The sequence below is a fragment of the Pleuronectes platessa genome, chromosome 2 (assembly GCF_947347685.1).
Source record: "Pleuronectes platessa chromosome 2, fPlePla1.1, whole genome shotgun sequence".
Taxonomy (NCBI): domain Eukaryota; kingdom Metazoa; phylum Chordata; class Actinopteri; order Pleuronectiformes; family Pleuronectidae; genus Pleuronectes; species Pleuronectes platessa.
The window spans coordinates 1978763-1990453 of record NC_070627.1 but is presented as its reverse complement, the minus strand read 5'-3'; the positions used below and the strand labels follow the sequence as shown (position 1 = coordinate 1990453).

Below are 11691 nucleotides of genomic sequence, written 5' to 3'. Positions count from 1 at the left end.
CAACAGCGCTATCTAAGGAAAAGCCCCTCAGTTAGCATTCACCGATCTTCACACAAATCGTAGCCCAGGTGTATCATGTATATTTAAGTATTTATATATCATGTCTCGTCTTCCATATATTTCTACTGTACAGTATCAGGACTTTAGTTTTCTCCTCGTCCTCCAGTCCAGCAGGCGTCACTGTTGGCTCTGAGCTAGGTGTCTCTGTTTCCTGCCGCTCGATCCCTTTGTCCGCTCCGAGACTCAAAGTGCGCAAAGAGGAGGAAGATGTCCGACGTGCAGCTGCTGCGGGTGTCGGTACATGAGCGGATCAGCGCCGCCGCCGAAGACTTTCTGCTGCAGCTGGAGAAAGGAGGAGAAACGGCTCGAGTCCCGGCGCTGAGAGCGATGCTAACCGAGCGGCTAACGGCTGCGGGGGAGGAGATCCTGGCGGTGTTAGAAGACAAAATGGAGCGGTCCGAGCGCCAGAGGAGGCTGCTGGAGGCCGTGATGAAGCCCGAACTCCGGCTGCACCGAGTTGGTGAGTCCCTCGAGGAGCCGCTCACAGGCTAACAATAGCTAGCTTCAGCTCTGCTAACGCTAGCTAACTTTAGCTCTGCTAACGCTAGCTAACTTTAGCTCTGCTAACGCTAGCTAGCTTCAGCCCTGCTAAAGCTAGCTAGCTTCATCTCTGCTAACATGAGTTGATCCAACAAACACTCCTTGGCTTAAAGGGAACGATACGTTTAAAACAATGTCTGGTTTTGTTAAGTTGATGGAATGTGTAGATCAGAGGATCAGGAGCTTTGTCTCAGCTCAGCTTCGGCTGTTCGTGCATTTTGGCTCCTTTTGTGTATACAGTTCTCCAGACTGCTTCGTCTCATCCTGTAAAACAGACACAGATTGTGTGAATAATTATGATACTGGTATATTTTTGCTGTGACACATAGATGAATACATCCATGTATGTCAAAGCAACACTATTCCTGAACTGGAGAATCTGGGTTTTATTTAAATACTAGAACTGGTTTACAAGTTTACACATTTCCTCTGGCCCTCTCCCTAACACGACAGGTGATGACATGTTTTGCTGCATGTTGTCTTTTAGCCGCTGGCTGTCGAGGTGCTGTCCTGTAAACGGTTCCGGGCTTTGTAGATAATTTGCAAACTTTTTGGAGAAAACCTGGTCTTGTTAGGAGAGACGGCGTTCATCCCACTTGGGATGGAGCAGCTCTCTTATCTAGGAATATTACTCAGTCTATTACATGACAACCCAGGGTTCGGGACCAGGAAGCAGAGCTGCAGTGCTACACACTTCTCTGTGCTCCCTCTGGATCAGTCACACAACAACAACCCCATAGAGACTGTGTCTGTCCCCCGTCCGATTAAAATTAAACAATAACAGAGAGAGAATTCCAGACAAAAAACTAATACAAATTAACACAACCTCTGCAACAACGCAGGAATCTAAGACTTTTAAATGTGGTCCCTTTAAACATAGGATCACTGTCAACTAGGGATGGGCGTTTGATTAAATTGTCTTCATCGATCGTCGGGAGAGTTAATGACGAATTTTCGATTAATCATTAATATTTTCAAGTTAAAAAATTCACTATTTATAAGCTACATTATAATGCAGTGAAAAAAAGCATGTGTCCTCATTGAGATCTTTATAACAAGATGAACAAAATGCGCTGCAGTAATCTTAAGCAGCGGAGTCGACAGCTAGAAGCCGGTGCTACTAAACACAACTGACCCTCGTTTTTTTTCTTCTCCAAAATAAAATAATAATAATATAAAAAAACATAATGTTAAACAACAACTACAAATATATAATACTTAGGTCTGACAGGTTTTGCCAAATGTAACTCAAATCTATCAAACAAGGTACCGAGTCGAGAAAGCTTCATAAAAATAACCAGTAACTCACATACAACTTTAGCACCAGCCTACGGATTTGTGTTGAGAAAGATGAGCATGTTAAACTGCTCTGGGGTCAGACGCGAACGCAGCCTGGTGACCGTCAGTCTAGCCGCCAAAAAACCCGCTCTGAGGGGACTGACGTCGCCGTGATACACAGGTAGCTCCGTGCTAACTTGGCTAGCCTGGCCGCGGCTCCGGTGTTTGTGCTCCCCTCGTCCGTGTCAGACACCGCAGGCTCCTCGTGTCCCCCAGCCTCTGGGATAGCTTCGCAGTGTTGGCAGTGAACCAAGTCATTTTTTAAACTCAAAATGGTCCCATGCAACACTTCGCCGTGACCTCTTCATGTTTACTTTGGAAATGGAACTACACGGTAACTCGCAGCCAGTCGCAGGTAACTGAGTAGGACTGTGGCGTATTTTTTCAAACACTGCCCCCCGTGGTCAAATGTGTAATTAGCGAATTTCTCGATGAAATAATTTTTTCATCGAGAAATTCTTAATGATCAATTAATCGATCGTCGATTAATTATGCCAATCCCTACAGTCAACTAAGGCTCTTTTAGTTACAGTTTTTCTCAATTGCTTTGGCTCATTTCACGAAACAGAAATGACATTCTCAAAACAACACGTGCAAACCTCCAAACCATTAGGCACTTGTTCACAACAGATTTGAATATCTCATTCCTTTAATCAAATTGCAATTGTATTAGCACATCCTTGCAAACGGTTAGGTAACTTTGCCTACAGCTTGCATAAATTTCAAATGATTAACACACCTTTGCAAACGGTTAGGTACAATTGCCTTCAGTTAGCCCAATTACCAATTGAATATATCTTGCTGGTCTAAACTGACTGTCGCTTCTCAGTCAAGTTGTTGTTCTCTGCAGAACATGTTGGCATCATTTCATTGTGTACATCATCACCTGCATAATAGTTCACTCCACTGTCAAAATCTTTCAGGCATATATACTGTAATAAGGATCACTTTGATCATCGGCTTAATTTTCAGGTGCAACTAAAACCTTTCTAGTCAAGGGGGAGTTTCACACATCTGATCACCAATCACACATTAAGTTTACAGTTTTTCTCCATTGCTTTGGCTCCTTTCACGAAACAGAAATGACATTCTCAAAACAACACGCGCAAACCTCAAAACCACTGGGCACTTGTTCACAACAGATTTGAATATCTCATTCCTTTAAAAATGCTTCCATCTAATGGACTGTGTTGTTAGTGTAGGCTATACCTAATTTTAGTTTTGATGTTCATATTGTTTTACAATATATTGTGCTGTACACATTTTCTGTTACTGTAAGCACGATGTATGGCAGTATGAGTGCATAAAGTATTTTATGTGAAAACTTGAATTAATCTTTTTTCTTTTTGATACCACAGAGCATATTAACATGCTCATCTTTCTCAACAATAATCCGTAGGCTTGTGCTGAAGTTGTATGTGAGTTACTGGTTATTTTTATGAAGCTTTCTCGACTCGGGGCCTTGTTTTATAGTTTTTAATAGACATTTGTCAAAACCTATCAAACCTAAGTATTTATATTTGTAGTTGTTGTTTAACATTATGTTTTTTTTATATTGTTATTTTATTTTGGAGAAAGAAAAAAAACGAGGGTCAGTTTTGTTTAGTAGCACCGGCTTCTAGCTGTCGACTCCGCTGCTTAAGATTACAGCAGCGCATATTTTGTTCATCTTGTAATAAAGATCTCAATGAGGAAACACGCTTTTTTTCACTGCATTTTTATATAGCCTATAAATAGTGAATTTTTGAACTTGAAAATATTAATGATTAATCGAAAATTCGTCATTAACTCTCCCGACGATCGACGAAGACAATTTAATCGAACGCCCATCCCTAGTACTTACGCGCAATCCAATTCTATCAGACCATAATTTAATAACCTTCGATTCATCCATTATCTGAATATATGCCACTAATAAACTGTTTTCTAGATGTTTACCTGATAGTGCTGTAGCTTAATTTAAGGAAATAATTCCGATTACATTTAAACCCGTATTATCCCTCGATACAAACAACAAATTCATTATAAACACGAGCTCCATTGAGATCGAACCTTTCGTCGATAGCTCTGCAGACTCATTACAATTTAACATTAGACTCAATTAGTTCCTTGGTATAATTCCAAGACACATGAGTTAAAACAGGTATCAAGAAAACTAGAAAGGACCTGGGGCTTAAACACCTTAGAGATACATTAGCTAATGATATAGCTGCGCTAGACGACATTGCCCTTGCTTCCAATGAAACAGTCAGGAACTTGGGAGTGATCTTCGATCCCGATTTATCCTTTAATTCTCACTTAAAACAAATTTCTAGGACCGCTTTTTTCCACTTATCAGAATCAGAATCAGAATTATTTTTATTGCCATGTATATTTGCACATACAGGAAATTGCCTTGGTGTGGTTGGTGCACTTTACAAACAACAAATTAAAAACAACAATAGCGAACAATATAACAATATAAAAAAAACTATATATACAGTTAAAGAGTACGTGTTCTTTCACAAAAAGATGCAGAAGAACTAGTCCATGCCTTTGTTACATCCAGACTGGATTATTGGAATTCATTATTATCAGGCTTCAGCAGTAAGTCGTTAAAGAATCTGCCACTTGTCAAAAATGCCGCAGCACGTACCCTGACGAGAACCAAGAGAAGAGAGCACATTTCTCCAGTATTAGCATCGCTACACTGGCTTCCAGTTAAATCTAGAATAGAATTAAAAATTCTCCTCCTCACCTTCAAGGCCCCTTTTACCTAAAGAGCTGTTAGTTCCTTATCAACCCCCTAGAGCACTCCGCTCCCAATTCAGGCTTACTTGTCGTCCCTTAAGTTTCTAAAAGTAGAGTATGAGCCACAGCTTTTAGCCATCAAGCCCCTCGGCTGTGGAATACTCTCTTTCATTTTCGGAAGTGGACACCATCTGTACGTTTAAGAGTAGGATTAAAACCTTCATTTTTGAAAAAGCTCATAGTTAGAGCTGGTCCAGGCTAGTCTTAGATCTGTTCTTAGTTATGCTGCTATAGGTCTAGAACAGGGTTGGGCAAACTATTTGACTCGTGGGCCACAATGGGTTCTAAAATCTGACAGAGGGGCCGGGCCAGGACCAGATGGATGGAGTATATCTGTGAACTAATATAAATGACAACGAGAAATCATTACATGTAAGGATTTGGCCTTTAATAAGTAGCATTTATTTGCAAGGAAATGTAACATAAACTCGCCTTTGGAGAAAGGCTTGCTATCCTTTGCTATTTCGAATGCCACCCAAAAACTGGCCTTGGTAGTTGACTCTTTAATCGCACTTTGTCGGTGAAAAAAATGTTGCTGAGTCTGTAAATAAGCCGCCAACCTCTGAGCTGTAGCCGCCCGTTCTTGCGTTGACTGCTTGCTAGCGTAGTTAGCATGCTTTGTAGCAAAGTGATGGCTGATGTTGCACTCGAAAACTGCGACAGTTTCTCGGCATATCAAGCATACAGCCCTCGATAGGACTTCAGTGACCAAGTATTTTGTTGTCCACTCCGTGTTAAACACTCGGCACTCATTGTCCACTTTTCGATTCTTTGATCCGCTCATTTTACAGAAGGGCTCACAGGGCAAAGTGAAAAAGTGAAGGGAGATCAAGTGACCTTTCGAGCCCTATACACCACACTCGGGTCAAATTTAATTTATCCAAAGCAACTTACAATAAGTGCATTCAACCCCGAGGGTACAAACCCAGAACCACAATAAGCAATAAAGTACAATTTCTTAAAAAATAAAGCAAAACTACAAAGTGCTATAATAAATTGTAAGGTATGGTTTTTTTAAATATTTGGACAACTTCGGCAGGCCGGATCAAAAAGCCCAATGGGCCGTACTTTGCCCATGTCTGCCCTAGACACTGGTCTGTGTAATTTTCTTCAACAGTGACTACGAACTACCTCAACACCCTTAGCTTCCTGACTGTGAATCTTCAAAAATAATATTAGACATTAAACGACAACCACTACTTTTTAAAAAGCCCCAACACGAGGCGGCCATTCTAGCCGTTATCATTATATCGTTAAGATGATTCCTGCTAATCCAGTCCATTCCATGTGTTGATAATCGTAATATATTACACTTGTTTCAGGACAAAAAGTAAAACTTGCCGTTCTGTCTCGCTCCAGATGCCATCTGGAGAAATCTCCACTGGATAATCCAGCTTCAAGAGCTTGTGCATCACGGTTGTGCTGCTGTGATCATTTTCGATTCGCAGTGTTTACAGAGAAACATGTTGTTTGCTCTCCGTCTTAAAAACTCCCACACTTTAGATGATGGGCAATTTGTTTCCTGGCTTCAGTTTGTTCTTTTGGTGAATCAAAGCTTTGACTCGACGCAGCCATCTTCTTTCCTCCTAATGACGTCATCACTAGAAGACCAGACAGTGATGAGAAGAGTTTGTGGTGATAAGAGCTAAAGAGGTGAAAACAACTTAACCAACTAACATCCACTCGCCCTGCTCTGCTAGTGTCCTAATTTGTTTATTTGACCTCAAAATATAAAACTTTTTTTACTGGTAACTATGACCTACCTCAACATCTCTGCTTCCTGAGTGTGATCCTTCAAAAATAATATTCGACATTAAACGACACAACACAAGTTTTTAAAAACTCTGAAATAATAAACATGTTTTTTTTCTTCCTGCAGACGTACAGCAGCTGATGGTGAATAAAGAACAGGTTCCCCCTGTGCAGCAGCAGTGGAGCCCCCTTGTGGACCAGGAGGACCCGGAGCCCCCCTATATTAAAGAGGAACTGGAGGAACCGTGGACCAATCAGGAGGGAGAGCAGCTTCAACAACTTGAGCAGGCCGATATCAAGTTTCCATGGACTGCTGTCACTATGAAGAGTGAAGAAGATGAAGAGAAACCTGAGTTGTCCCAGCTTCATCAGAGTCAGACTGAGGAGAACAGAGCGGACTGTGGAGAACAAGAACCAGCCAGGAACTCAGGTCCTGATGGACATTTACAACAAGGTACTGAGGACAAGACTGAAGACTCTTCTGAGACTGTAGACAGAGAAGATGATTGGATGCAGACCAGGGAACCTCAGTCTGGTTTAAATTCAAAAAATAACAAAAAGCCTCTAAGTGATATGAAATGTAAAAGTCGTAGGAAAACATTTGATTGTTCTGAGTGTGGTAAAAGATTTCGTCATAAGAGCAGTCTAATTTTACACATTAAGTTTCATACAGGAGAGAGACCGTTAAGGTGCTCAGAGTGTGGTCAAATATTTAAATACAATTATTATCTAACTGTGCATATGATGACTCATACAGGAGAGAGACCGTATAGTTGCTCCGAGTGTGGTAAAGGATTCAAATGTAAAGGCGAGCTAAATGGACATGTGAAGACTCATATAGGAGAGAAACTGCTAAGTTGCTCCGAGTGTGGAGAAAGATTCAGACGAAAGATCTATCTAACTGCACATATGGAGACGCATAAAGAAGAGAAACTGTTTAGTTGCTCCGAGTGTGGAAGAAGGTTCAAACTAAAGGGCAAGTTAGCTGGACATATGAAGACTCATAGAGGAGAGAAACTGCTATGTTGCTCCGAGTGTGGAGAAAGATTCAGACAAAATATCCATCTAACTGCACATATGAAGACTCATACAGAAGAGAAACTGTTTAGTTGCCCCAAGTGTGGAGAAATATTCAGACGAAACATCCATCTAACTGCACATATGATGATTCATTCAGGAGAGAAACCCTATAGTTGCTCCAAGTGTCGTAAAAGATTCAAACAAAAGGACGAGCTAACTGGACATATGGAGACTCATACAGAAGAGAAACTGTATAGTTGCCCCATTGTGGACCAGGAGGACCAAGAGCCCCCCCATATTAAAGAGCAACAGGAGGAACCGTGGACCAATCAGGAAGGAGAGCAGCTTCAAGAAGTTGAGCAGGCTGATATCAAGTTCCCATGGACTGCTGTCACTATGAAGAGTGAAGAAGATGAAGAGAAACCTGAGTTATCACAGCTTTATCAGAGTCAGACTGAGGAGAACAGAGCGGACTGTGGAGAACAAGAAGCAGCCAGGAACTCAGGTCCTGATGGACATTTACAACAAGGTACTGAGGACAAGGCTGAAGACTCTTCTGAGACTGAAGATGATTGGTTTCTGACATGGGAACCTCAGTCTGGTTTAAATTCAAAAAATAACAAAAAGCCTCAAAGTGATCTGAAAACATTTGATTGTTCTGAGTGTGGTAGAAGATTTCTTCTTAAGAGCAGTCTAACTGGACATATGGAGACTCATACAGAAGAGAAACTGTATAGTTGCCCCATTGTGGACCAGGAGGACCAAGAGCCCCCCCATATTAAAGAGCAACAGGAGGAACAGTGGACCAATCAGGAAGGAGAGCAGCTTCAAGAAGTTGAGCAGGCTGATATCAAGTTCCCATGGACTGCTGTCACTATGGAGAGTGAAGAAGATGAAGAGAAACCTGAGTTGTCACATATTCATCAGAGTGAGACTGAGGAGAACAGAGCAGACCGTGGAGAACAAGAACCAGCCAGGAACTCAGGTCCTTATGGACATTTACAACAAGGTACTGAGGACAAGGCTGAAGACTCTTCTGAGACTGAAGATGATTGGTTTCTGCCATGGGAACCTCAGTCTGGTTTAAATTCAAAAAATAACAAAAAGCCTCAAAGTAATCTGAAAACATTTGATTGTTCTGAGTGTGGTAGAAGATTTCTTCATAAGAGCAGTCTAACTGGACATATGGAGACTCATACAGAAGAGAAACTGTATAGTTGCCCCATTGTGGACCAGGAGGACCAAGAGCCCCCCCATATTAAAGAGCAACAGGAGGAACCGTGGACCAATCAGGAGGGAGAGCAGCTTCAACAACTTGAGCAGGCCGATATCAAGTTCCCATGGACTGCTGTCACTATGAAGAGTGAAGAAGATGAAGAGAAACCTGAGTTGTCACAGCCTCATCAGAGTCAGACTGAGGAGAACAGAGCGGACCGTGGAGAACAAGAACCAGCCAGGAACTCAGGTCCTTATGGACATTTACAACAAGGTACTGAGGACAAGGCTGAAGACTCTTCTGAGACTGAAGATGATTGGTTTCTGACATGGGAACCTCAGTCTGGTTTAAATTCAAAAAATAACAAAAAGCCTCAAAGTAATCTGAAAACATTTGATTGTTCTGAGTGTGGTAGAAGATTTCTTCATAAGAGCAGTCTAACTGGACATATGGAGACTCATAAAGAAGAGAAACTGTATAGTTGCTCCAAGTGTGGTAAAAGATTCAAACAAAAGGACTTGCTAACTGGACATATGAAGACTCATAGAGAAGCGAAATTGTTTAGTTGCCCTGAGTGTGGAAGCAGATTCCTACAAAAGCGCCTTCTAACTGTACACATGAGGGATCATACAGAAGAGAAACCATTTATTGATAAAAGATTTAGACGAATGGCTGATGCATCTTCACATTATTAATTACGGAGAGAATTTCTTTGTCCCTAGAAAAATAACTCATTGAATAAAATGGAAGATATCGTTGATATTTCCTGTTTCTAATGATTTGATTTATGCCATATATATTTCATAGCCATATTTACTTATGTATTTTTCATAATGTCCTGCATATCTTGTAAAAAAATCTGCTTCAAATTAACAGCTGAATATATGTCAGAGAAGTCATACAGGAGAGAAACTATTAAATTTCTCCTAGGGTTTTAAAAGATTTAAATTAATTAGCAGTCTAACTGTGTATACAATTAGTCATACAGCAGATCATTATTTTACTTGCTCTCAGTGTGGAAAAAGATTTCACTGTAGGTACAAGTAGCTCTGGGTTGATCCTTTTTCTTTGTTCTTAATCCATGGTGGTGAGGTTGGAATCTGACCGATTGATTCTGTGGTAGGTGTATGAGTTTGTATATATGTATAAATACACATTTATAGACACATTTTTATTATATAACTTGTATATATTATCACATCTATTTTTTGTACAGGTAAACAATATATCCATAAATTTATAGGAAGCTTGTTCAGTAAGATAATTTTTAATTAATGACTTATGGTGAAGGGGTGAGATTAAATAAGTTTGTGCTCTTCACTCATTTTCGAATATGTAGATTATATCATGAACTCTGCTCACCACTAATTGTAAATATATATTTTTTCAGTTTATATTTGTTAACATGTTGGTATACTTTTTATTGTTTTATTTACATGTTCAAAGTAAATAAAAATGAATGAAAAAAAACACTGTTACGTATGACTGCCAAAAGAAATACAATAACTATATGAAATGACAAGGGGAACGCGTCCTGCCGGTCTCTTGTGCTTTCAGAAACAGATCATATATATACTAAATCAGTGTAGTTTATAGTGAAGCCATTCACATCAGTTACATCAAGAAAAGTCTTAGAAAAAGAGCAAAAACACGGGTAACATCTGTAAATGAGATTTAAATGTGACCAGCATTGAGACGGAGAACAGCCGTGATGAATTCACTGAATAAAATATGAGAAACCCAATGTTGGGAAATGGTTTTTGTGGAGCCACAGGCCTCCTCTTCGGCCTACATGGTAGTCAAAGCCTGAAAACAAGCATGCCCCCTTTGTTCAGGAGAACTACTAGGAAGCCAAAAAAGTCAGTCTCCCAGAATGCCGCAGATCCTTTGTTCCGGTATTGGTCACTCTGGCCCCATGACCTTTTAGGTCACCGGGCCAATATAAGGCCAGGTCTCCCCCAATTCATTCTTTCCTCTTCCTCTTCAACCAACCTTACAAGGAGGCAGGCGGCCAGCATTCTCCTGCACCGCCGAGGAGGAAGCCTGGCTGCTCCAGCTACATCTTCTCTTCGCATCCAACGAGAGGAGCGCATATTTCAGCTTCCCACTCATCTCAATAAGGAAACCTCCGGGCATCTCAAGCTCTACCAGCCTCCGAGCAGCGACTTGATGATCTGCAGGAAAACTCCAACCAGCATCTGAGCGCACAGCTCAACAGAACCGCTAAGGCAGAGACCACACAATCCCAGAAGACTTCACACAACTAGCAGGACGAACTGCTAACTGCACAGCAACCTCTTTTCTCTTTCCAAGGACGGGTAACAAAAACTGGGCTGAATGATTTTTCTAGGCTAAGCAAGACTGTTTATTCGATCCTGTGTGATGTTTATAAGTTTGATATGTGTTATATGTGTTGATACTGTGGTTACAAGTTGATGAAAGTTAAGGTTAGTTATGCTCTTCACAGGCTTCCTTTGCAAATCTCTCTGACTCTTTCATTCTCTGATTTAACATCTACACAGACACACGCATATCTCCTCACCTCATTAGCTCAGACCCCCGCTACATGTCGTAAAACCACTTCTGAAGGAAGGGGGGGCCGTTAACTAGAGGGGTGCCAGTGACCATCTTGAAAGCATGCTAAGGGAGGTTTGAACTTTTAATGAAGCCACCATCTTGGGAAACACACTGACTTACATAGACACACACACTCAAATACACATCTTGGTTTAGTTAGTACGTTCTTAGTAATTTATGTGTTTATACTTCATTATGTTCATAATAAATGTTTTTCTTTCACAAATGCCCTTTCATTAATGTTGCATAAGTGAATTTTGCCAACCTCTACACTGTCAAGAACTCCATAACCTTCACTGTTCATTATATCATCTTTAATAGTAAATATTGAGATTTCTCATTGAAATAGATCTAAATGAGAATGATCTCAATCAATAAATTGGCCATCTTTTTCCTTC

General features: G+C 40.7%; 1 protein-coding gene across 1 annotated transcript; it reads left to right on the top strand.

Moving 5' to 3' along the window:
• Positions 1 to 204: 204 nt before the first annotated feature.
• On the top strand, positions 205 to 10460 carry LOC128454982 (zinc finger protein 184). The gene is made up of 2 exons (XM_053438605.1): positions 205 to 520; positions 6608 to 10460. Exons 1-2 carry the CDS (start codon positions 268 to 270, stop codon positions 9409 to 9411), a joined length of 3057 nt encoding a protein of 1018 aa, XP_053294580.1. The 5' UTR covers positions 205 to 267; the 3' UTR covers positions 9412 to 10460.
• Positions 10461 to 11691: the final 1231 nt, after the last annotated feature.

Coding starts and splice junctions, on each gene's coding strand:
- LOC128454982 (XM_053438605.1), top strand. CDS start 268: ATGTCCGACGTGCAGCTGCTGCGGGTGTCGGTACATGAGCGGATCAGC. Junction 521..6,607: donor ACTCCGGCTGCACCGAGTTG/GTGAGTCCCTCG, acceptor TTCTTCCTGCAG/ACGTACAGCAGCTGATGGTG.